The following is a 27,763-nucleotide window of genomic DNA, read 5'->3' on the forward strand; positions in this document are numbered from 1 at the left end:
CGACAGCTGTGAAACAATGCAACTTCTGCTTTACCTCGACCTCTTTGTCACAACAGCAAAGCTAGTTAGACGTTAAGCGACACAGCAATAGACCCCTAAGCTTGTTGAGTTTTTTAAGTTTTTATTTTGTCAAGATTCATTAAAAAACATTAAGAGCAGTCTGTATACTTATTATCCATTATTTAAATGGGATTCGGTTTTCTTTTTGAATTAGTGGAAATGTGTATTACACATGTGGTTGTCGGCGTCTGGTGTCAGGCTGGGCACGATGAATCATCAGAAGTGTAAAGCAAAGCTGCAGCACTCCCTCTTTATTAATAGTCCTAAAAGAATAGTTTGACATTTTGGTGAATGCACTCATTTGTTTTCTTGTTGATGGTCAGACGTTCAGACCACTCATTTGTATATACCCAAAATATGAAGCTATGTAGCCAGGAGCCAGTTAGCTTAGCTTAGCTTAGCATGAATACTGGGAACACGGGAGGAAAGCTAGGCTGGCTCTATCCAAATAGGAGACTTAGCCCACCAGCTGCTCTGAATGTGACTAATATTCAGATTGTTAAAACTGCACAGAAACCAAAATAAAAACGCTTCATATTTAGGGTACAGACAAGACATTGATCTTCTCCTCTGATCTCTTGGCGAGAAGGTAAATCGCCTCAAAAACTCTTGCTCATGAGTTCCTGTTTATTCATCATGAAATTATCTTACAGTCATTATGAGAAACTAAGAAAACATAATATAAACAATGTTGGCCTGGTTTGCCATTCCTCAAACTCTATAAAACATAACTGGAGAATCTATCAGTTTGCATGGAAAATACATTCAGATCCTTTCTGTGCAGATTCTTCTTCCTCTGTTTTTTCTACAACAGAATGAAGAGAGAAAATGTGCATCTACAAATAAAGCTCATTCATGCCAGAAATAAAATTAAAGCTGAAATAAAGAAATGTATTGTTTTTTTCCCACAGAGAACTCGGTGTTTGGGCTCTGATGTTTTACTTTACCAAATGCAAACTTGTCAGATTTGCTCCAGGTAAAAGTAACTGATGGTCTCTGCAATTATTACAAAAGAATGCACCAGTACATGCAGATGAGGCTCATACCTCATGATTCTTACACTGCAACTCATACAAAGTTGAATTGAACATATACAGTACTTACACAACATATACAGTACATTACAACCAGTATTCTAGACTGGGAAAATATTGTTTCCTACAGTTTGTAACGTCTGACAGTCAGTCAGTATCTGGACGTTAAAGGAGATGCTGAGCAGTTTTTTTTGCGCTGTGAACACCAGTGGATTCATCTCACATGAAATCTATGTAATGCTGAAACCAACAGGTCCTAGAAACCAAACAACAGAATATGTCATTTCCCTCCAAAATGAGCCATATAATTGTTTTCTGACGCCACACTTAGCAACAATGTCAAAACTACTCCTGTCTGTGCTTCACATGGCCACAAGAGGTCTTCACCCGTCCAACACAGACGTGTGTGTTTTTGGCATCTGAACAATTCCAGCTGTTAAATTGTACGTTTATTCACCTTCACTCATCTTGTGTTCTGTATCATGTCATCAACATCATCTGTTTCATCCTGGTTTTAATCATGCTGAAGATATAATACAGAGCATACTGTGGTTCTTCATATCTCTGTATGATTCAACCATCTTCATCTGGTCATCTGTACATGTTTAACAGTCTCTGTCATTTCTGTGCTGAGAAGCTGGATGCTTAGTATTAGACCTTTACTTATAAACGTCCTGACTATGTTTTATGATCCAACATTTATTTGCTGTTGTGTGCTCATGTTGTGTTTTCTTGGAGCACAGTGAGGCGTTTGGTAGCTGTTGTTTTAGAGCCTTCAGTTTAACCTGTGACCTGACTACTACATGAGAGTACACTTGCACACATGGTATCTGTATTTTTATGAATGATCTGAGCAGACTGATGATGTTACAGTGAGTGTAACCCCCAGTAGAGAGTCAACCTGTCGTCTCCTCTCAGTATCAGGTGTTCAGTGCAGTGTTAGCTCTCTGCAGAGATGGACCCATAAAAGTAGACCGGTGGGTCTTTCAGCGATGGTCAAAAACTGCCCTGAAGACATGGACCATGATAAAGATTCATATTCATACTGCACAGTCCTAAATACTGACCTCATGTGTATCTCTAGATTAACATTTCCCATGATCCCACGGTCCCCCTCCCTGCTCTGTTGGATCTATGATTTTACTGTAATCATACTGCTGGCTGACATGAATGTGGCAACTGCAGGTAAAGTATCAAAAGTATCATCTTGTGTAAGCATAAGAGCTTCTGTGCTCGTGTCCAGTCACTGTGTTGACTCTGTTCATGCTGAAGTGAAGCTGTTCTCTGTCTGACAGATGTGTCCACATGCACAGAGCAGCTGCTGACATGTGTTAGACTTTGTTGATTTCCTCCACCTCAGTCCACAAGTTCCTGTTTGATTCGTGTGAGGGTGGGGGGGTGTCCGCTGCCTCGGCCCTCCCTTCGTAGAATGTATTCACTAAACTGAGAAGAGTCCACTCCGCCGCCACATGAACCTGTGATCCAGAACCCTCTCTGCTGTAACCGTTCCAACACCTGCAGGCACACACAAACGGCAACACAACAAATGAGATTTGACGAGGAACCTTCGAGCAATTCAGACTAGTCAAAAACACTGCCTGAGAAAAGATGGAAAAGATTCCACCACCACCTCAGAGTCACAGCTTGGGCTGAATGGCTAAAGCAACACACTGGCTGCATGAGTTTGAACAGGATTGTCTCATATTTCTACAAACACAAACTTTAACCATCAGTATAAGTTGAAAGATGCTATAACATCACATAAACTTTAAACATAGTGGCTTTAAGTAAAAGAAAAAGAAAATGCAAATTTTCAATGCACAGTTCTGCAAATTCCTTCAACTGTGCACAAGTGTGACAATGAAACTAATATACTCACTAATATAGTGAACGTGCTGCCTCCTCTCTGTAATTAATCAAAGCAGCAAGTCACAGCATTGAGCAAACAGAAAACCTTCATGGTTTTAAAAAGCTGAGAACAGCACAATCAGTTACAGGTTCTTATCACCTCTGAGAACAAATTTCCTGTGGAGAAACACCAAACTGGTGCAGCATGTAAACAATAAATGCTAAAACCTGCTGCAGGTCACACAAAACATGACAGAAGGTTACGTATGGGGCCGACAACCTGTCTGTGCTTCCAGCTGCTGGAGTAAAATACTTTTCATTAATATCTGTGTACACATGTACAAATCTGATTCTCTCCACTCACAGTTGTAAATAGTTCTGCTACAATAATGGCCCCATACTTCCAAAACAAATGAATTCACTTAATGGGAATGAACAAATGTTGTGTGTTGTTCTTTTCTTTTTTGATTATTTGAACATTTTAGTTGATTCAGACATTATGGCCCATTATGTTTTCTAAGTCCAACATGGGTTGTTGAATTTGTTGAGGCTGTTTTCTTCATTTACTTCTGTTATGTCCTTAAGTTTTTCTGATGTTTACATGGAAGTGTTGTCCAGCAGAGGGCAGCACAGACCTGCTGAAACTAGGCACGAAGCACCGTCATTAGATTTCGGAGGGAGCGTTTTCTTTTCAAGAGGAAGGCTCACCACCGATGCCAACATGAAAAACAATCAGTCCAATCACAGCTTATGGAGCAGGGCCACAGGCAGAGCACTAACACCATGGATGTACTGATGGACCATGCTGCAGGAGGCGGTACAAACAGATGGATCTTCTCAGCTTGATTCTCTGTGAGCACCTCAGCAATCCATCTCTTAAAACTACATTCAGTCACAGATGTAACTACACATTCAGTCAGTAATGTCCCTCCAGGAAACTGTTTTAATGTGTAAAGGCTTATTGTCGTGGCTGCCATCAGCTCGTGTCACCCATGTATTAGAAGAACCAGATACTGGACTCAAAGATGGCACCTAGTCACTTAAATGAAAGTCATTGTGACGACATCATGAAAATAAAACTCACTTTTCCAGGCTCTGTGAGAGTTTACAGATAGAAAACCTCCATGTCTGAATCCATACAAGAAAGACTAAAAAGTTGTTGGAGCTAGAGGTGTATAATGGTATAATGGAGGTCTATGAGGAAAATGCTTTTAGGGCCACATGGGATTTTTTTCAGTGCAGTTCCACGAGTGGCAAAGTCAGTGGCAAAGCTGAGAGATGACGCCTCGGAAAAGAAAACAGATGGTTTTGACTGTTACATACGGTCCCTGTGAATGTGAAAGAAGAATAATCAGTAATTGATTACATGTATACTTCTCTGATTTACCTGGTGCAGTCTGCAGTTCTTTTGTGTGTATGTTTAAATGTGTTGCTAACAATAGCTGAGCTCAGGGCCCTGGGGCCGAGACTCACTCTTCATTTTCTCTGGGTAAAATCCATCTCACACTCAGCCTCACCGGCCTGAAACACAAACTACCTCAGAAGTAGTCCATTAGTCTCTCTCTCCCTCCTCTTCCTACTGAATTGAACATGGTGACATTATCTCAGTTTGCCCTCAGGAATCCTCTGTGCCTCTGTACTGCACCTCTGTCTGACTGAGATTTCCCCTGAGACAAAGACAGACAGATGGACAGAAACAAAATGTGTCACTCATCAGTTTATCTCCACACAAGAAAGTTACTGACTGTCTGCATTTCCAGTATATTAAAGGGAGAGCCTCACTGATAGTTGAACGAAAAAAGAAATGCATTTGTTTGCAAATGAAAATCATATTGGATATTAAAAAGAGTGCTTCGACATAATCAAGACATCCTTTAGAAAAATATGGAGAAAAGCAGAGTGTAGAGCAAGAAGACTTTTCCAGCAAAGAGCAGCTGAGAAGAATCACGTGTGAAGAATAAAAGAACATCTCTCCATAGGTTAGTGTTAGACTGTTATCATCCAGACAAAAAAGAGGGATGTAAAGGATGTAGTGGCCTTTGCTGCTGACAGAACTTTAATATGGACCATTTCATTATGGTTGAATTAGTCAAACATTTCTGTTTTGTTTCATTCTTCTAGTTCTTTAACCAAAAACAGATAAAACTGTATTAAATGGACAAGATGTGTAATTCCGTCACATTATAGTGATATTGACCTGTTAAGTTATATACTGTTTGTTGCTTTTGTTAGTTAATTTCTCCATTGAGGTGTATTGTGTAATGTTAATGTGCAACGATTGCTTTGATTTCCAGTGTAGCAGCTCTGTAACACAGTTAATGTGAGGGAGAGATTGTGGTTACAGTTGATAAAAAGCTGAACACTGCTCTGTGACAGGATGAAAACCCTGATGTAGGATTTCTGAGAAACTCAACCATGTGCTCAGACAGATCACACTTGTACTACTACTACTGTAATACTACTGTAATATCCAGTAGCAGAGACAGGTGTAAGTGAGCTGGTGAAGCTGTTGCTTGGTGTTGGTGAAGAGGGGGCAGGGAAGCTCTACTCATTAAAATACTCTGGTATTTGAAGAAATATTGTTTTAAAAGCTCAGCATCATTGAATCACTGACCAGAGCAACATGGGCTCTCAACAGCAGCCAGTTTCATGACTGATTTGTTCTCAGTGCATGGACCTATTTTAGGCAGTGGTCCAGACGTCTGGAACCAGGCTACTCTGGCAGAGCAGGGTTATATTAGATTGGATGGTGTGACACTGCTGACACACAACACGATTCTCCATTTTAGACTCTCTGATTCTGTCCATTCCCTGATGTATGCAATTGGTTAATGGCATGAAACTTTTCTCAAAGTTGAACTAAATATATGCTATGCGGTGACTGCATGATTCCATTGTAATGATGTAATTAATGTAATTATTTCTGTCTGAAATGTTCCTTTTTTGATCACACAACAGCACAGACTGCTCATGTGAAGGTCTTGAATGGCATCTACTTAAACACAGAAAGGTTTTGGTCTCGGATGGATTGAATCTCAGTGCTCTATTTGACAGAGGACAATGCTAAACTGGTTTGAATCCTATTTGAATGACAGCAAGTAGTTTCAACATGTTCACACAAGCTCAGATAAATACACAAGCTCAAATAAATATTAGGTATATTTTTCTGTCTTCTACTTCCTTAAGAATATTATCTATTATCTATGTAATTATGCAGATGACACACCAATTTATATGACAATTTTACCAGGTTACTGTGATCCCATACAAGCAGAGGAATAGGTACACTGAAGAAGTCAGTGAGTGAATGTGCCAAAATGTTCTCCAGTTAAACAAAGCTGAAATAATTATTATCTGAGCTTCAGTGGCTAATGTTAGAGACCACAGACCAAGTCAGAAATCAGAATTATATCAAGAATTAAAGGACTTGTGTCTGAGCAGGACTTAGAAAAACATGCCTGTGTGTTTATCGTCAGTTAGTTCAACCACTGCACAGTCTTTACAGGTCTCAGATCAGACAGCTGCAGCTGTGAGTCTTCACTAAGACCAGTAACTGTCCAACTGTCCAGTTCTCAGATCTCTGGACTGGCTTTCTGTGTGTCAGAGAATGAAATTTAAAATATTCTGACTGGTCTATACAGACTGAATTGTCTGTCTCGGATCAATTGCCCTGTTATCCAGACCTCTCACATGGTCCATATATCTCAACAAGCTCCCAGAAAAATGCAGATCTGCTCCAACTATTCTTCTGTTTCTTTTAAATCAGAGATTAAGACTGTCATGTTTGCTGCTACTAAATTACATTTGGGACAATTTATTCTTACCTTGTACTGCACTGTAGTTTGCATTTTATTTTACTTTCACTTAGTTGTTTTATGTGTTTTATCTGTTTCATTGTATTTTATCTTAATATTCTATTTTACTTTGTTTCAATCATTTTAGATCCTATTTATGTGTCTTTTTATATTGTATATCAAATTATCTTGTGTTACTGCCTTTCTTTCTCCTTTGAATTGATCTGTTGTTTAAAGGTCTCTGGAGTTTTGATAATATGACTTTTTACCAGTTATCTTTCTGACTTTCTGACTGATACTCTTGGCTTTAAGATGTTTGGTTAACACAAACCCTGAGCCTATTATTTGAGATGTGCACTAACCATGTCCAAACCTTGGCCGTTTGCATTGGGCCATGCAAATGTTACTTCAGGCAGCACAGTTCCATTCCTTAAGGTTCGTCTGCACCAACTGGAGCCTGTGATTTTTGTGTAACTGAGTCTAAAACTGAGCCAGAGTGTGTTTTGTACCTGCACAGAGTTGAGGTGGCAGTAGCCATTGAGCGGGAAGCGAATGACATGTGTGGAGTCCTGGTTGCAGCTGCTGTTCAGGGAATTGGACATGATGTCTCTGACCTCAGGGAAAACCTCCTCAATCATGGACCGGTGGGCGCTCAGGCTGATCCTCTCTCCGAGCTCCGGAGCCACATGAACCATGACACACTCACACTCCCGACACACACTCCTGCATTCCTGCTCAGTCCTCCAGCGTTCCAGCTCTGCCTGCAGAGGAGCCAGTTGGAAGAAACTGGCCTCTTCGTAAAGCAGGGAGTATTCCTGCAAACACACACGCCATATACGCCAACCATTTGTAAGGCAGAAATAAATTTGTCACCTTTATGCAGAAGAATTTTAATTTTCTTAATTATTATTTCATCAGATTAATAACATGAGGGGACAAACGCAGACTACACAACTTTTACTGCAATTTGCTTTTCCAGACAATCTTTTGAGACCAAAACCTTTTGAGTCTGCACCGTCATCTAAGTCTTCATCTGGAGCTGACAGAGACACTACGACAGTTTTTAAACATGTTTGACTTGTAGTTGGTGCATTTCATTGATGATTTTGAGGGAGGATAGAACCCAACAGAAAAACTGAGGGCAGGGAAGAAGAAAGGTGGCGCCCACACACACACACAGACACACAGACACACAATGACTTCTTTTATGTTTTCACTTAATGCTGCTATCATTCACCTCAGTCATGGATCCCTCCAACTGGAATAATCTTGTCATGTCAACATGAAAACAGTCTGGAATTCTGAGATTTTGAAAGCAGTCTTGTAATCTGTACTGGCTTTAAGTAAATGAAATAAGGTTTCTGAGCACACAAATCAGCAGGCTGAGGAGAATGACCTGTAATGTATGGGATGATTGTTACAAATGAGAAAACTGTGTTGATCAATTATGTAAAACATTTATTCCAGCATGTCTGGTACTGTAACATGGTGACATAAATATTTCTGGACAAGGGAAATATTATGGTCACCACAGAGATATATTCATTCCCACTTTAAAGCACAGAACATAATATTTGTAAAGAGCAGAGAATGGTCACATCGTTGCCTCCGCACATTTGTATTTTTGCCTCAAACAAAGTCAAATAAATGCATCATTACATAGCCAATCAATCAGTAAATGTTGAGATGCAAATGGTTTGTTCAGCACTTCAACAGTGCTGAGGTAATACACTTTGGCTAATAGTTAACCCACTTTCATTTTTCTACAAACAAAAACATGCCATCAGATTCCTTCTTAAAGATGTTATAATCACATAGAAAACCTACACACACTGGATTTAGGTGGTTTTCCATTTGAATGTGTCCCATCTTTATAACAATGGATTAATCAACAAAAGAGTAGGGAGAATTAAAGTTCCTGTGACTGTGGTTACTTGAGGCCAGAGAAAACAGCAGGTAACAATTTCTGTGAAAACTCTCTGTGTTGACAGTAAGTCAGAGAACAGTAACAACCATCTGGACCAGTCCCAGCCTGGTCAGATGCGAACACGAACTGATGAAGCCTCTTGGATTAGAGGTGAAACGTCTTCCTAGACTACAACTAAGTCCAGTTGCTTCTGATTAAACTTTTCCTTGAGATAACTATGACCTGGATAAATGAGAATATTCACAGGCCAGTAACAACCATATGACTGAGTCTGAGACAGTCTATTCTACAGGCTGTAGAATGGAAACATACCAAACTTGGTTTGGTTAAGTTGGTAACATAACCATTATCCAAGTATATTAAAATTGCATGGTAACATTTTACATATTGAGTCACAGAGTAAGTCAGTAATAGAAATATTTTGTAGAATTGCTTTGATCTCGGTGGTAAAAGGGAAAAAAAGGAGAAAAATATGTACATATACTCTAATAGACCAAAATATTGGAAACTAAAAGTAAAGTTATAAAAAGTTAATACATATGGGATGTATTAACTAGGGAAGGTAAGTAACTATTACAGTAAAGATAGTAAACATATGACTTATACACAGCATTATAACAAAATCATGCTTGTTACCTACACATGCTCTTTAGCAAGGCATTGTTCAGTGACTGACAGTACAACACTGTGGCTGTGCAGGGTGTCTGAAGAGGTCTGAATCACAGGAGCATCTCTAACACTGGAACTCTTTCAAAGCAGTTTCTCAGGATAGTTTCTGCAAGTTTCTGCAAGGCTGTCAGTGTCTCTGGACTAGTAACAACAGTTCAGATCCCTCCTCTGACAGCCTGTCCCTGTGATGTGCGACTGTTCAGACACGCTGCAGTGATAAACTGTGCCAGTACCTGATCAAAGCTCTAGACAGACACTCACTTTGAAGTCATCAGGGATGAGGAGTTTTGAGGTTCGGAGGAAGTTAAGTATATAACGGAACATGTGGCCATCTCGATCGATGAAGTAGTGCTGCTTTAGACTGTCCAACACTATGGGTTCTGTTCCATCAAACAGACGACCGATCCTGCCAGAAACATAAAAACAGACAACAACAGAGGCCTCTTCAAATACCAAACAGATGTTGGGAAGGCTCTCGTGTCTGCTGGACACAGATATCCTATGAGGTATTTTAGCTTATTTATGTTTTTTCGTAGTGGATGTGTATCTCACCGTGACTCAGGATACTTGGTGAGGGTGGCCAGGCTGCTGGTGTACATGTGTCCTCCCACATCGATGTGGACGGGTGCATTGGTTTTGGTGAGCTGGGCTGGTGTGGGGATGCCAGCAGAGCTCGGAGGAGACACAGGAGATGCAGACACCAGCTGCTGACTCGACATGCTGCTGCTGCTGCTGCTGCTGGGGCTGTCCTGGAAACACAACACACACACACACACACACACACACACACACGTTGGTTACAATGAGTGATTGAATAGATTTTTTTGATAGTTTTTTATTAACTATGTATAATGAGAAAGATGTTGGTCACTGTGACAAACTCATAGAACATTGTGACCAAGTCTACACTTCCCTCAGCTCTTAGAAACTTTTGCAGTCCAGACTTTCACTGTTTTGGGTCAGTTCACAGCAGCAGCAGATGATTTCAGTGACAAAGCAGACAGACAGACAGAGAGCAGCTGCTAAACACAGTGGAGCTTCTAGAGGAGCCAGATAGTTTTCTGAAGACCACTGTCTTCTTAGCTTTAGAAGGAGAGTGAATGTTAGACTTATATTTATCACGTATCCAGAGACATGACTCCAAATGAATATGAATGTTACATGTAAAGTGTAAAGAGGCAACTGTTTCCTGCCTTCTTAAAAATAATGAGAGCAGTTTTAATTACTATGAAACATCACAGAGGGATTATTATACTCTGTTGATAGAGAGGTTATGTATTTATCATGCCTCTGGGGCTGCTGTTCCCTCAGTACAGTCTATCAGGCAAGCATCTCCAAGCCTATCTTCTTCTGCAATGAGCCAATCACCCTGTACCCTTTGGCGTCTTGTGAACTTGCTGGCAGGCTTGGCCCAGTAGGTAAGGTTTTAGAGAAGTGCTGATGATGATTTACAATCACAGCTGCAGGCTCAGGACTGACAGCAAACTGAGAAATACAAGGACAGCCTGTCAGGCACATAGATAGGACTTTGCTCTGTCAGTGCAACAACTAATCCAGATTGCCTTGTAGGCTATTTAACAATGCCAAGTACCTGGCAAGAAGAAAAGCATTGAGCTCAGAAAGAGGCAGCTCTCCTCTACACTGTCTGCTCTTTTCTTTAATTCTGTTCCAAACTGCTCTTTTCACAGCTGTTCAGCTGTAATTAATATTGTTCCCTGTAATTCTTAATCTTAGATCAGACCTCAAGTCTGTGTCTTGATTCTGGCTGAGTGAGGTTCTAAACTACCCTGAGCTGTTCCCTGCTCACCCAGAAAAACCAAGGATCACTCACATTAATCAGGTTCATGATATTGTTTCATAAATGTTTAAACCAGAAAGTACTTCATGAGAATAACTGACATGGGCAATCATATTAACAGTTGCCTATTTCCATCCAGCAGACACGTCAGCAACATTAGCATTCATGTGGTGTTTGTATCCACCTGATCATGTAAGGCCAGTATTCCCTCTCTTTTAGCTCAGTTTTTGGTCTCTACCAACTCCTGAGAGAAGTGTTCATGTTCACCAGCCAGTCTCTATGTGTGTGTGTCTGCTGTTTGCTGTTTGCAGGTAGAGGACAGAGACTTTACAGTGACACTCTAAAGGCTTCACTACAAGCTATTCCTTTCACAAAACAGGGATGCTATCTTCCATCTCTGATGATACAAGTTAGTAAAACATCCCTAACAAAACTGATGGAACCAGATGTCAACAAGGTAAGGGATTTTTTTATATTTCAAAAACTTAAAAAAGGACTTAAAGGTAAGACAGAATTTTAATTCTACTTCAGATTTTTTTGATTCTCTTTTGTTCTCCTAATTGAAATGAAGCTTAGTGAAAGTTCAGTCAGGAGGACTATCCCTGTGCATGCCATCTGAGCCACAAGCAGTTTTTCCACTATCTCTAAGCCCCACCTCCAAATTCCTGTTTTCATCCAATCACATCCTAACACACTCGCTTTGAGCCAATCACTTGTAAGCTGTCAAAGTCTCTGCTTGTTGAAACATGTCAGATTACAATGTTCCTCTTTCAATCTAACCAAAAAGCTCCAGCTGGGAGCAGCTCAGCCTCCAAGCGTCACATCCACAAGTTTGGCTCTGGCTCAGACAGAGTTTGAGTTACTAGATTCCCAGCTAAGGGCCCAAAGCATTTCTTTAGCCCCAGCATCTCAGCTGTCTCATTCAACAATTCACCCAATACCTCTTTACCTCCCACTGAGGAGACGAACGACACCCAGCATGGCCATAAACACACCAGGAAATCTGCCGCTCCTCAACTTAAAGAAGGTAGTTTTTCCACACAGGCTACTGCTCCTCATGTTCCTACCCCTCCAGCTGCTCCAGCCACTGCTGCCATTCCTGCCGCTTTGGCCATGCCGACACCTGATGTCTTCCTAGCCACTATGCAATCTCTGGTGGCACAACGTGGAGAGACACTTCAGTACACGTCACAAAAGCTTCCATATTAACTACTCACCTGGCAGCGCACTACAGGTAGAAAAAGCCCTAGTGAGTTAAAGACAGCTTTGGGCAAACTATGTCAGTCTTTTTTCACGAGGTGGTGAAAAAGTCATAAAAAGTAACTGAAGCTTCATTTAGAGATGGACATTTTGTTGATAAAGAACAAGAAAGCCTTTTCAGATGGAGAAGAATGGTACAGATGTCATCTCCACTCTCTCGATGTCCAACTGGGGGGAAAGAACAATGGTTAAAAGAGTGCCGGCTATGTCCGGGAACCTGACAGAACAGCTGGACTGGGATCTGATTAAGTGCATGTGGTTTAGCATCCAGTGTGACAAGTCCATGGACAGCAGCAGAACATCACAGCTGATGATGATTACGCCAATGATGTTTTCAAAACCAGCAGTACTGACACTACAGCCCCTGAAGACAACAACGAGGGGAGTTGACATCTACAATGTGGTGAAGAGGTACTTTGTGGAGAAAAAGGTACCATTGGAAAAGCTGGTGTGATATGATTCATTTATTCATTCTTTTTTTAATTGTACATAACTGATGATTCTACAACATGAGCTGAGTTCATGATTTGTTCAAAATGTTACAAGTAGTGTTTAATACAATGTGACATGATTGAGATGTGACAGTTAATGAGTTAATAAGTATACTTGAACAAAAATAATAGGTGTGATTTTGAACAAAATGCTACAATGTGCTCATTCATACAAAACTGTCATGAAAGATATTTACAGAAGAGATGTGATAACTCTGACTTTCAAATGTTGAAACTGATTAACAGAAATAAATAATGTTGCGTGTTTAAATATATCTGTGTTTCCTACCATGGTAAATCATTGTTAACAGTCTGTTCACATATATGAATATTTATTATTATTAATAATAATATTATTATTAAAGGTGAACTGTGCAACTTTATGTTATTCAGGAAGTTGTATCATACAAGTGGCCCTTTGTATTACTCACTACCCTCTCAGTGCTGCATGTCAGGTATGGTATTCCTTATTATGAAGGTTCTTGTATATTGGAAGTGCCAGTTACATGAGAGTGCGTCCCATGGTGATCTACTTCCTGTCTGGGTAGAAGCACTAAAGTCTATTTTAGTAAATGTAATTATTCAGATTTTTCTCATTCTCTGTTGTTCCCCTGATTGAAACAGAGCTTAACAAAACTTCTGTCATTAAGACCATCGCCCTGTGCTTGTGCTATCTCAATTACAAGCAGTTTTCCCACTATCTCTAAGCCCCACCTGCTCATGCCTGTTTTTGTCCAATGACAACTTGACATGCTCACCTTGAGCCAATCACCTGAAAGCTATCAAAGTTTAAAAATGCTCTCTCTGTTGTCATTCAGCTGTCGTTTGAGCAGCATGACGCTGCATGATCCATCTCCACCCCTTCACCACCATCAACACGGAAATAAAAAGGTGAGTATACCACAACATGTATATACTGAGACCTATCAGAACATTAAACTTCTTTTACACATGGTGACATGTAGAAATAAAAGAGCACCTGTCACAACAGCAAGAACAGTAGTGGGGATGACAATAACCATATCACTGCCAGGAGAGAAAATAATGTACACTGTATGCATATGCACACCGATGTGTGTCTGCTCATGTGACCAGGGCTGGTTTTTGCTATGGGCAATGTGGGCGACCGCCCAGGGCGCAATCTATGTGAGGGCGCACGAGGGCGCACAAGCACCCTCAAAAAAACAAAACAAAAAACAAAAACTAAACTCAAAACAAAACTCGCCAGTTTTCTAGACTACCGCTCATTTCCATGTCAAGTTAGTGGAGTGGGCGCTGGAGCGCCCTCATTGTCACGTCAACTTGCTGCTGAGAGTCATACAGGTTGTGTGTGTCCGAAGAGGCAAGGGGGGAGGGGGGCGAGGGATAGACTGATGCCAGGCCACACAACACAAACTGCTTCCAAATAAATTGTATTTACGTGAGGCTGAGTCCACAGCCATGTTAGCTGGCTTCCAGCGAGTGCAGCAGACTGAGTTGTGTGAGTTGCATTATGTTTTGATGTAATTTCTTCATCCTAATGTGTTCATAGAACATTCGACAACTTGTTGTAAGGTAACAAGTGTGAAACGAGGGAGGTCTGAGAGGTAATATCCAAACTAGACTGAAGCCTCTCTGATTGTATCTACTTGCTTCGAGACCAGCTGAGTCAGAGTTAGCTGTTTTCTGTGTGCTGTGCTAAATATATTTGCAGGTCTTTAAATCACCATCAATAACACGTCAACAGTGGTCGACCAGATCCTGTTGGTAAAACAGAGCATCCAACAGCCTCCGCCCTACTGGCCACAGCACTCACTCTCTGTGTGTGTGTGAGTGTGTGTGTGTAATAAAGGCAACTCAGGCCGGACTCTTGGCGCCACTATAATCCTGGACCAGGAAATGAATTTGAGATGGTGTATCCTGCTCCAAGGTTTCTAACGTTGTTAAAGTTTGTTAGACTTTTTTTCGTTGTCAAACATTGTTTGCTCAAGTCGTATCGACAAATTGAAATACTACAGTGTGTGTACACCCACACAGTCCACACTGACTACATGAAGGCTAAACAACAACAAAATACAGTGAGTGGACAAACTGTAGAGTTGCATACATCTAGCATACTGTAACACATACATTCATCTGTGTGTGTCGCTGAGGGAGACAGAGAGATAGAACCCTTGCACTCTGCACAGTATGTGCATATGCATGTCTGTCGCATCTGTGTATTTTTTCACTGTGTGTGTTTGATAGCAGAAGTACAAGCACTCTTTACCCTGTGGCCATTACCATAATGCATGGTGGGTAAATTCATCAACAGGTGTAGTTACCAATGGCAACAGAGAGACAGTCCCTGCTTGCCGTGCACTTCTGCTGATTCTTCCTGTGCCTCTGCTGTGTATCCATGTGTTTTTATGATGATTACCTCAAACCACTGTTTGAACTGAAAGTTACCCTGCAGGACAGAGATTCTGTTCCTCTGTTTCTGGCATACACACACACATTCACACAGGCTTTTTTTTTTTTTTAGTAGATTTCATTTAAATGAAAGTGTTTTCTGAGATAATCCCTGAGATGGAAATCTTTTTAAAAGACAGTTGAAAACAGGAACTTTCTACATGAGCAGAGATGCTTAGTGGCTGAGCCCAGACTCTGCAGTTCACATTTTAAAGGACCATACCAGTGTTTTTGCTTTTTTTTTTACTGCAAATCACTGCTGACCAGTTTTTACAGAGTAATGAGTGGGTTGTTGTCTTTGTTCCAGTGTGATGATGATGATATAACATATGGTCCAGTATGTGTAACTTGGACTCGAGGTGATAAAGCATGCTAAACTAGAACAAGACAATAGACAATAGAATGGTGACTGGCAGCGAGTCAAAATAACAATCTGCATTTGTTTAAGTTCTGTAGAACAGTTCTTTGTGCTTCTGCTAATTTAAAATATTATAGTTTTTACTTCACGTCACTGTTTGTTACTAGTTACTGTACAGGTGAGGATTTTATATCACATGATCATATTATCAAATAGGTTGCATCTATTTAGAAAACATAATGCAACTTAAACTGGTCAAACTACCCAACATTTTCTTTTGGCTGATCAACTATCATCACTAATAATAATAATAATAATAATAATTAGTAATGATAGTGCTCTTACTTAGACTCTTACTTATGTTCATTTTGCTCCTCTGCAGTTTATCATTCAATATAAACTGCAGCTCATAAATCAAAAGAAGATCGATGACACTTTCTAATCCTCATCTCCGTAACTTCACAGTGTGTATGGACGGACAGTGTGTTACTCGTGCAGAGCTCACACTCTTTACCTTGCCGGCGGCGGATTTTACGCACGAGCTGCTGACAGAGACTGAAGATGATAAACGTTCACGTGCCCTGAGTTACCTGTGTGGCCACAGCGACCGGGAACCGGACGACGGGTTGTGTATGAATATGGGACTCCGTAGCTCTCGCGGGCGCAGACTCGCTCTCGTTCCGCTCCACGGGCGACTCGGCGCGTGTCCCGGGGCGCACACACAGCTTCTTGGTGGACGGAGCCTCCGGGTCCTCCTCGGCGCTCACTCTCCTCGCTGCCGTCGTTGGCTGTGTGGTTACTGCTGTCGTTGTCCGCTGCGGCTTCACGTCCGCAGAGTCCGTGACCCGGCGGAGGTACGGGATCACGAGCTGGAGGTGGGGCTGCGCGTGACCGTTGACCGTTTCCGAGGCAACATAAAGCGTCGTCGTTGGCCTGGAGCCCGCGGCGCCCACGATGCTGTTTAGCGTTGCTATGGAGACGGCGCCGATGCAGTGGTTGGTATAGGTCTTGGAGAGCTTAGCAGCGCGCGACAGCATCTGCATCCTCGTGCCCAACAGGTTCTTACCGATGGCTTTGTTCTCGTACCACGTCACGTCGCTCGCGCAGCAGTGGTCCCGGGGCCGCTGGAAGAACGCTCTGCACAGCGGGTTCCGTTTGGACACGTACCGGACGAAGCTGGCGTATGGACACTGCTCCGTGCCCGTCTCGTACATCCGCGGTAACGTGTCCTCGTCTGAGTCCGGACGCTTCTTGGTCCAGGCGGCGGAGCGGGACTTGTGGTACGGTCCGAGAGCTTTGAAATACACAAACTTTCTCCCGTCCTCATCAACGGCCAGGCCGAACGAGTCCTCCTCCAACTCCCGCTGGTTCTCTCGGCCCCTGGTGCAAAAATACATACACGTCTCGAACCAGACTTTGTTGAGCAGCCCAAACGGTGTGTCGGTGTTGAACACGGAGGACTCGTACAGTTTCCGCAGGTCCGAACGCGTGATGGCTTGTTTCTGCACCACGGGACCGGCGCCTTGCTCCTCGAGCCTTCGTATGACCGCGGCCAGGGTCAGGTTGGCGCTGCGCAGCTCGGGGTCCTTGGTGAGGTCCAAGGTGCGGCAGTAGGGCGGCTCGTTTAGGTACCGGTTCAGTGAGCTCCGGATACTGATGAGGGACGACTTACTGTACAACTGTCCACTTTTGGAGCGCGCCTCCGCGTAAAAGGAGCGCAGCACCGCGCAGAGCGCCTCCTTGTCTAGAGTTTCAAAGTGTGGACTTTGGGCTTTCTCGCTGAGGTACTCCCTGAAAATCCTCACCGCATACCGGGTGGCCAGGCGGGTGTTCTCGCTCAGCTTGTTCCGCTCTGACCGCTGAAGGTCTCCCTCCAGGTGAGACTCCAGCCCAGCGGGGATGCTGCCGCTGAGAGGGTCCGCCTCTCCCTCCTCCTCTCCTCGGTCCATACTCCGCATAACGACCGCTTGTGTTTCCGCGGCGGAACCGCTGGAGTCCAGCACTGTGCTTCCCGACTCCCACTCCAGCTCCACACCATCTCTGTCGGACTCCTCGTCCTCCTCCTCCTCCCCGGTGATCTGGACCTCCTGGATCTCATCTTCATCTTCCTCCTCGTCATCCTCATCCCTGCTCCTCTCGGGGCAGCTCATCTGCTCCTGCTCTGTGTCTCCGCTGGCAGGCATTCTCGCCATATTGCAGTCTGTGAAGCAGTCCTCCGGCAGCGCGCATGCGCTATATTGGACCGCAGCGCTGAAAGCCTTTTGTGTTTAAGTGACCTTCAGCCGTGCACGCGCTTTTTTAAGGTACAGGGAGCGAGCGCAGCGGGAGGGTAAATTTGGAAGCGCGCTGCCTGTCAGAGAGGCTGCAGTATTGGACCGCATATGGGACCAGCAGCGTGAGCACTGAGATGTGGTGGAGAGCAGGACTGCAGGACAGTGACCTCCAGTAGCATCATGAGCCAAACAAACCCCCGTTTTTTCACTTTTAAATCCCACTGACACACATTATGCTGAGTGTGTTTAATGATTATGACAAACCTAGTTACCATATGTGTTCCATCTTCTTTTGCTTGTTTTAATAGTTATATACTGTGTACATGTGTGTTTACATACTGCATATGATACACTAGCTCATTTAATTTGAATGATACTCTATGGAAAGAGTGAACCCTGAAGCTATGATTTGAAACATGCTGTTGTAAATGATGTACAAGTGAACTCATAAATGAGGTGAATCTAGGGACCCAGAAAACAGACTGAAGAAACTGTGGCATAGTCAGTTCACATGATGGGGAAACAGCTGAAACAGCGATGTATTCACATGATGAAAGAACTGGTTAATTATTTTGAAGCACTGGTTTATAGCAGTTTATTTGTGGTGTGTACAATGCCATCAGTAGGGGTGCAGTGCTCCTGTGGTTGTGTCAGAGGGTACACAAACAACCTACATTAAACCTACAGCCATAATATTAAAACCACTGACAGCTGAAGTGAATAACATTGATCATCTTGTTATAATACAATGTTCTGCTGAGGAATCACGGGTCCTTCATTCATCTGGATGTTACTTTACTACCACCCACCTTAACGTTGTTTTAGACCAAGCACACACCCCCAATGGCAGCAACACTCCCCAATGTCAGGGGCCTTCCCCCAGCAGGATAATGTTCCCACCACACCACAAAAACTGCTCAGAAATGTCTCCAGGAACACCTCCAGACTCCTCAGCATCTGTGGGATGATCCAGAACAAGATCCATGGAGGCCCCATCCCGCAACCTACACAACCCAAAGGATCTGTTGTCAAGGTCCTGGTGCCAGACACTACAGGAGATCTTCAGAGATCCCATGTCCAGGTCAGAGTTGTTTTGCCAGTATGAGGGGCAATATTAGGCAGGTCCCACAGGTACTGAATCAGATTGGGATCTGGGAAGTTTGGAGCTCAGGTAATACATAATTGGGGTGGGGGTGGACTAAAACAGTGTTTAGGTGGGTGGTACGTGACAAAGTAACGTCCAAATGAATGTCAGGACCAAAGGTTCCTCAGCAGAACATTGTGTTATAATGAGATGATCAATGTTATTCACTTCATCCACCCAGTCATAATACATACATCATTATTAAGAGACTGAAAGACACACAGTAGTAGTCCTCTCACACTGATGCATATTGATATTTTTATTAAAATACATGAATTTGGTCCTGTATCTGGGCTCTGGTGCTGGAGGGTAGTGACATTGATCCTTTGTGTCTAAGACACTCTTTTCTGATGTGCAGTTATATTAGCAGCTTCTTAATATAGTATCCCATCATGCTCTATGCCTGCTCCTTGCTAAGAGCACTGGTTCCTCCCCTGGGCAAACATGACCTTGATATACAGTCTGCTCCCCATGTGCTGCTCTCATTGCTGTTAGGACTACATCAACTTATTATCTCATATTATACTGTTGTGTCTGCTGCTACCAGCAGTCACAGTGGTGGTGATCATCATATAATCTTTATTACACTGTGGTTTGTAGAATACCAAAACAGAGGAAAAGAGATGATTAACATTTTAAACGAGGCTGAACTACTTGAAAATACCCCTTTACACAAATTACTGTATCACCACATACTTCAGATAGTTTGATGACAACATGCTCGCATTGCTAAGACACAATAACTCTATTAGAGCTTATCAATCTCACTTCAGACAGTGGTGTACTGATGAGTACCTACAGCTGTCCAGCTGAATATGGACAGAGCAAGAACTGGTCATCAGCACACCAAACACTGACTGAACATCACCAACATCACTTCAGATATCTTTGACTCAACATCCATCCATCCATCCATCATCCATTATCTATGGACTTACCTGTTAAGGCTCACAGGGGGCTGGAGCCTATCCCAGCTGTCAGTGGGTAAGAGGCAGGGTAAACCCTGGTACAGATCACCAGTCCATCGCAGTGTTATATGCAAACTCCCACCATTTGTTGTTGCTTTACAAGTCCAGTGTTAGTCTACCTATCCCCTGCAAAAACAAACTTGTCAGCATCATACATGCAGCCTCCAGAATCACTGGCCTCCCTACACCCAGCCTCTCAGACATGAATGACAGAACCATCAACGCCTAACACTCTTAATATCAAATGACACTGACAACCCCCTCAACACATCACATTACTGCAGATACAGAACTTTAAAATGGTTCACTTGGTAATGTGATCAAGTGTCTAATAGTGTTGTGTACATCTGCATGTGTCTGTGTAGCATATCAACAGGTCTACCCATTTAAATTAACATATAGACATAAACATTACAGAACGGTAAGACAGACTGTTTAACTACAAATCCAAATGAAACAACAAATTACACCACTGACCTATGCTCTCCGGAACAACACATGACATTGGTTTTGGTTCTGATTCTGTCTTACGTCTATGGTTAAAGTTTGGTTAGGTTTAGGGAAAGACCATGGTTTGGGGGAAAATAAGTGGTTTGTTATGGTAAGGGGACCCTCATCATCATGGTTACAATTATAACCAGTTGGTTATATGCTAAGGGAACAACAATGGCCTTGAATAACAGAAACCACCACTGACTGTTGTTTGGAAACAGGAAACTAACAGCAGTCTTAGAGGCAGGTTAGAGAAGTCTGGTGGTGGGACTTTGGTTTTCTAAATCTACCACTCCAACGCCAGCTAAGTATATATATATTAGCAGCCTTGTAAAGCTAAATAAATAAAACTGACTGTAGTTGGTTGATTCAAAATGAATTTGGTTGTTGTTCTAGCTGACAAGTGCTAACTGGCTGAATTTGGTGGCAGTTACTGAGCCCTGCATGAAAAAACACATCTGTCTAAATCATTTCTTGTGTTTTTGATGTGAATCTCTCTTAGAGGCAGAGCCAAGGATGATAACAACACCACTGTCATGAAAGTGACCAGAAAGCATCACTGGGAAAAACGACTTCTGAAAAAGGCATTTCGAAATAAACTATGAAGGTAAAATGAGGTGAGAATCCTGTGAAATTGTTATAATGAAAATAAGCATGATGAAACATTTCATTGTAATAAGTTTAGTTTAAACATTTTTTAAATGATTTCAGTTAGTGTTTTCATTTATATATTTTATACAATTCATTCATACGATAAATTGTTTCATAATAATTATTTCTCTATCTTCTATTGAACACTTTGGTGTACTCAGTGCTGTGCTTATCCCAGTGTTAGTTTTCTTGTCAACTTGCTGTGATGGAAAATGAGCAGACCCCATTACTGAATCAGTAAATCAAGTAACATACAAAGTCATGAATTAGTGCCCACCCATCGACTGCACCAGTCAAGCTCCTAATGTAGGAGCTGCAATGATGATATAGAAATATATTTATATTTATTATACTTAATGAATTTATTTGTGTTCGTAGAGTTTCAACTTAATAAACATCCTACACAACAGAAAAAAACAGGCACTAGGCATATTTAATTCATTCCCCAAAATAAATTTTAACTTCAGTATGACTCTACATTTAACCTGCAAAATAACATGAAAATGTGCCATTAATGGTCAAAAGGAGGAGGAGGTGGTGGTTATTGTGATACAAAACAGATTATTTTGAACTCAATATATCTGTCTATTGTGAATATCATACTCTACAAATATGCTTTGCATCCTTGTGTAACTATAGCTGAAGATGGAATCTGGTGCATTTATGCATGCATACTAAACACATCACATTTCAATGCAATGACTGCATGTCAGTGTCACTGAAAAGCAGAGATCATTTGACATGTTTAACTGTTATGTGATGTTATGAAGCAGCTGTGTAGACAGAGCAGAATAAGCAGCAGTCTCTTTAAGTCCTACTGTGGCAGTGGTGTTTGTCAGTGTGTTTCTGCTCTGGGGCATGTCACCAGGAAGCCAGAGACACTTCACAGGCATGAGGCGCCCCCGCATTTTAATTCTTGTTAGCTGAACCTGCTTCAAACCTTGCTACCCAATTAGCAATTAGCCAGCCTTTTACGTGGAGACCTTTACTGTGGTTTGTGATCCTGGCCTGATTTGTATGCAGTTTGTGCAGGCACTGATAAGAGCACCTGGAGTACATGTGCAGTTTTTTCAAATTTAATTTTATGATGATTTGCATGCCAAGACCGCTGCAGGGCTATGGGAAATAACATGGCCTGTCTTCAAAAGGAGATCTGTACACCAAGCACAGCAAAATGTGTAGGACTGCGCTTTTTTGTGCAGGCAGGTAATTTGCTCCCTGACTAATCTGCAGAGATAGGGAGAAGTTCAGAAAAAGCACTTGCACAAAGAACAAGCTTTAGCTTGGAGGCCTGTCAAAAACCTGATGAAATTAACACCGAGGTGTAATAGCTGGAACAAACGTGGATCTGCACAAACCTCTGAGGTGATGAGACGATGTGTGTACATGCTTGCTTGTGAGTTCATTTAGAGCAAGATACTTAACCAGTGTGTGGATGTGTATATATAAGTGCATACATATCTGAGGATAATTAATTTACTGGAGTGATATGAAACATATGAGAGTGTGTTGGTACACTGGAATGTGTGCCTTGTATCAGATGGAGAGTGCAGGGTAGAGGCTGGATGAGTTTATATCTGAATTATTAATGTTTTTATGGTTAATATCTGCAGATGTTAAACAAAGGAAATATTCACATATCTTCAATTTAAACTTTGGTTTTCTTTTTCCTACTGAAGCATTTGTGTGGGTTTAGAGGGAACTATGTTCTGGAGCAGTGTTTTGGCCAAGCACAGTAACTTCCTGGGGTCTATGTGTCATCCTAAGGTCAGTGTCATTCCCTGTTGTTTTCACATTTCACTTTTGTGTACAGATTCCATCCATCCATTATCTATATCTTATCCTTAAGGGTCGTGGGGGGGCTGGAACGTATCCCAGCTGACATTGGCTGAGAGGCAGGGTACACCCTGGACAGATGGCCAGTCTATCAGTCTTTGCACAGATTAAGCAAAGAAATGTAAAATACTGATTAGTGCCAGTTTGGAGGGGGGGGGGGGCATGAGAGAGGAGGTGAAAACAACACCAGCCACACTTTTGCAGCTGATAAATATAAGTAGCAGTAAATTGATGAATAAAAACAAGTCATTTATGCCACATTAAAAGTCATTTTGTTGGATTTTTAAGCTCCTTGTGCGGCTCAGAGAGAGAAATGTTGCCCAGCAACAGTAGGGAGAGGTAGAAGAGCAGATGAGTTAAACAGCATGTGATATGGCTGTATGTTTGTGGTGCTCTGTCCTCTTTGTAGCTCCACCCAGCTGGTACCTGATCAGCCATCACTGAGCTGCACCTGGCCTGAATGAAATGCTTAAAGAGAGGCTTCTAGTGTGGGACTGCTGGACTTGCTGTCTCTCAGCTCGTGGTTTATCTTTGCACACAGAGCTGAAGCAAAACAAATGTAATATATGACGTCATCAGAGGAACAACATTCTCATAGACACAGCATCCACAACCACATCCACATGAAAACACTTTTCTGGATGGTTCAGAAATTCTGACCAATTACAGGAAGTTGATGCAGGCTTGTCGCCCAATAATCAATAGAAGAAAAATGTCATAATCTAATGATGACATCAAAAGTCAGATAGAAAAAAAAACACATAAAAATGGTCTAAACTTATAGGTTATTTTCTGAGAGGATGAACCTGATGTCAGACAACCATTGACACACCAATCAATGTTAAACACAGGGAGATGCAGCACACACAAGTGATGACAACAGGACAGAAGTACGTCATGCAAAGTTCTTAAATGTGCTCCCAAAACTGCAGGTAAACCAAAATAAACGGAGCCAATGTGAAGTGTAACAGAAATATAAACCAATACATTTTTTCATACTAGTGTGATACATTCAATACAGAGCAAGACAAGCAGCGCTGTTCTGGATGAAATGTAACTTTTGTAGCAGTACAGCAATATTCAAGGTGGATTAGAACCAGTGATGATAGAAACATGTTCATTAGATCTGGGTGGATGTAGGGAGGGCTGATGCTTATATATAGATGATTTTTTAAAGAATATTATCACTATGCTGTGGCCAAGAGAGATGGTGGTTGAAAGTGATAGCAGTGATAACTGTCTGGTCTCTTTAACATGCTCCACTTTGAATGTAAAGCAGGTCTAGTCTGTACTGTATAATATTATTCACAGAGACCCAACAGTTTCCACCATGAGCAGGTCTTGCTTACAGTGGCAAAAAAAAAAAAACTTTAAGAACTTCCTCAACTATGGTGAGAGACACACAAGAGAGAAAGAAACATAGAAATGCAAACAGCTGAGTATATAATGTACAATCATCAAATACAGTCATAACTATGGTCTTCACCAAGATAGAGATAGATGAATAACTTGTGCAGACATTGAAAAGCTGTTACATTCTAACTTGGTACATAAAGTAATGTGGTCAATTAAACCAAAAGCTGAGATAGTGACAGATATTAGATATATTATATTAGTATTAGATATTAGATATTAGGGCAATAGTGTCAGAGTATGACACTGAATATAATCCAGGAAGGGGACCCTGCTGATGTTGTTGTCACGGTTTGCTGGTTTCGTTTTTGAAATGGTTTCCAGTTTTGACCAGGATCACAAAAGATGTTATGCCACTGTTTAGAGATTTTAAATGAGGTAGTCTGTGATAAATAGCAACACAATTAATCTGAATATTTGTTATAGTCAAAATAATATCTATATAATGCTTTAAAAAGAATTAACAAAACATTGGCTAATAATGTGCCTATTGTCACAGGCGGGATTAAGTTTAGTCTATTGACCTAAGGACTGCATGCTTTGCTTATGGTTTCATCATTATTATCCTATGGTTTGTGTATATACACTTGATTTGTTATTTGTGTTTTGTTGTATGGATTGTGTTTTATTTTGTGTGACTCTGGGTCAAGGATGATTGTTGATTGAGAGACACCAGTGACAAATGCAACAACCCACTGTTGTAGTGTGGGATTGGTGGGTGGGACTGTGTGCTGCTTTGGACTTGATTTGATCCAGGTGGGATTCGTGGACGGGGGGCCAGACAGAGAGGAGGACGGTGGTCACCGAGAGGGCACGGTTGGAAGGGAGCGGCAACAGGGGAATGAGACCACAGACGAACTGAGCGGCCATTGACAAGTCTCCTGGACTGATGGCCAAAAGACTTGGTTCAACACTACACAACTGATAAGTAAAGGAAAGTGGACCGAGTCACACCACACTGTGTGTTAAAGCTGCCCCGTGTTGAGCAGGCCAGGCCTGAAAGACTCTGGACTTGGACTTTGTTTCCCTCTTTAAGATTGGACTGCTCACTTTACATTGTAAAGACAGTTGATATGTTTTATCTTTCTATTTTTTTGAAAGAGGCATTTTAGTGTTTTAATTAAATCATCTTTGATAATTGCTCGTGAACCTGCTTCTTCTTAACAGTGATAACACTCACAAATCGCTGGTATCCAAAGAACCTCACTCGCTTGTGTGTCATTATTCTGGATTTCTAATCATCTAAAATGGATTGGTCATTTTTGACTGGGAACACCAAAAATAGTTAGCCAAAATGAACACAGCTGGAGGGTTAAAGGGCCCAGCAGAGGATGTACTTTCCGAGTTAAGTGAGAAAGTATGGTCTGCCACAGGAGCTGCTGACCCAGTTCTACACTGCAGTCATTGAATTTGTTGTTACGGCCTGTGTTGATCACGCTCTCTCTCTCTCTCTCTCCTCTCTCTCTCTCTCTCTCTCTCTCTCTGTGGATAACTGGTTGTCAGTTCATTTTTGTCCATATGCAAATAGTGATGAGCAGGCCCCAGTCTAGGACTGGTGTGATCCTCCACTGGACCACCTCCGCACTGGATTGGACTGGCTTCCCTGCCAGTACACCACTCCAAGAGGTCACACCAATTTCGTCACTGCTATAAAAATGCTGTCAAGCTGTCGGTCATGGCGACTGTTGTCATGGGGTGATCCCATGCCATCTTTTAAGTAGAGCGTACACACAGCTCTACAATTCCATTTTTACTTACATCTTGCTGGCAGATAGATTATTGTTACTTGTGTTGTGGTAAACTAACTAGTAAATACACTAACACAAGTTTGTATTTCAGTCGTTTCAGCTCACTGTACCTGGCAGAGGCAAATAAAAATTACAGCTAGTGGAAGAACATACACATACAAGAACATACACATACAATGTCGTACACACACACACACATAGGTTCATTTCCAATCACTTATTGCAGTTATCTTGAAAGTTATCCCATTTGGTATCACCTCCATGCTGAGTTTCCTAGTCCAACTGCCAAACCAGAGGTGGAAGGTTCCATACACATTAGTACGGAGAGGGACCTGGAATATACCAAGTGTGAGCTGGTACAGAGGGAAGTTTTTGCTAACAGGCAGAAATGTTTCTTTTGGGGCCTCAATGACGCACACAGGTCATTTCTGTGTGAGGGTACATTGTAAATCGTTATTATTATATGCACTGAAAGGTTTACCTCTTAATATGGCAGTGGTTGAGTTGATTGTTCTCTAAGAACTGTGGTTTGACTCATGGGAGGGCCATCCCGTATAAAGCTGGGGTAGTGGCAGTCCTTCTAGCAGAATGCAGCTTGTGTGTGAAGGCAGCAAGCGCATCTCACATTAACACACTGGAACTTGTTAATATGTATGTAAATATACAGAGCACCAGGTGAAGACCTTCTGAGTCTTCCATCACTGGGCCAAATCTTATAGCTGTGATTTGATGTGAGAAGTTCACCACTGGGGCTCTTGGTTCCACAGCTGCTCGCCAGTGGCCGCTGGCTTTTGCTTCTTTCTGTATTGGTGAAACTTGTCATATATGTGGGTATTGAAAGCACACCTGATTTATATGCTGTGTGAATGTAATTATTTGTGCTGGATAACAGGGCCAGGCTGTAGCCACATGCACACTTTGCTTTTTTTTTTTTCTTTTTTCACCTTTATTTAGACAGGACAGTGGAGATGAGACAGGAAACAGGGAGAGAGAGCAGGGGAATGACACACAGTAAAGGAGTCAATCCTGGGACCAGCTGCTTAGGGCACATGAGCCCATGTGGTATGCACCCCAACCATTCAGCTCCAAGGCAATGAAATGCATCATGTCAGGCTAAACCCCATGGACGTCAACAACCCTGTCAGCAGGATGGGTAAAAGAACCGAGGGGATCAAAACTTAGCACACACCCAGAGCCAAGGAAAGCCAAGGCAAGAGAGCACCCACCAACCGAACAGAAAGGTCCAGTTCGAATGAAACGCCAAGCAGGAGGGTAAATATAATGGCAAGGTCCCAAACCACCCTAGAGGGGGGTTTTAAAATGGGAGCTCATCTGGAGGTGCCTGACAGAGGCAGCATGGCAACTTGAGACATCCGTTCTCGTCTGCACTGCCAGACTCCTCAAAGGAACTCTACACCGGCCCCCATCAGCATGACTAAGTCTGGCAACCTCCCCTGCTGCCACCAAAGTCTACTTTGTAAGTTGAGGAGGAGAACTAGAAAAGCAGAGGGCACTCTCACTCTGACACCCTACACTCTGCTGACCCTCTTGTCCAGGAAGGGAAATGCC

The 27,763-nt window shown here is 42.2% G+C and overlaps 1 protein-coding gene across 1 annotated transcript; it reads right to left on the reverse strand.

Moving 5' to 3' along the window:
* Positions 1-114: 114 nt before the first annotated feature.
* On the reverse strand, positions 115-18,705 carry LOC108896984 (uncharacterized). The gene is made up of 5 exons (XM_018696365.2): positions 16,260-18,705; positions 9,885-10,081; positions 9,594-9,738; positions 7,246-7,551; positions 115-2,609 (listed from the first exon to the last, which is right to left on the reverse strand). The coding sequence occupies exons 1-5, from the start codon at positions 17,859-17,861 to the stop codon at positions 2,451-2,453; spliced, it is 2,409 nt and encodes an 802-aa protein (XP_018551881.1). The 5' UTR covers positions 17,862-18,705; the 3' UTR covers positions 115-2,450.
* Between the last annotated feature and the right edge of the window lie 9,058 nt (positions 18,706-27,763).

This window comes from Lates calcarifer, linkage group LG17 (assembly GCF_001640805.2).
Source record: "Lates calcarifer isolate ASB-BC8 linkage group LG17, TLL_Latcal_v3, whole genome shotgun sequence".
NCBI classification, from domain to species: Eukaryota; Metazoa; Chordata; class Actinopteri; family Centropomidae; genus Lates; species Lates calcarifer.

What these genes read in the sequence shown, in the direction of transcription:
- LOC108896984 (XM_018696365.2), bottom strand. Translation starts at nt 17,861, where the DNA reads ATGGCGAGAATGCCTGCCAGCGGAGACACAGAGCAGGAGCAGATGAGC. An exon ending in ACCAAGTATCCTGAGTCACG is followed by an intron (nt 9,739 to 9,884) that starts GTGAGATACACA and finishes TGTTTCTGGCAG; the next exon opens with GATCGGTCGTCTGTTTGATG. An exon ending in TCATCCCTGATGACTTCAAA is followed by an intron (nt 7,552 to 9,593) that starts GTGAGTGTCTGT and finishes GTGTGTTTGCAG; the next exon opens with GAATACTCCCTGCTTTACGA.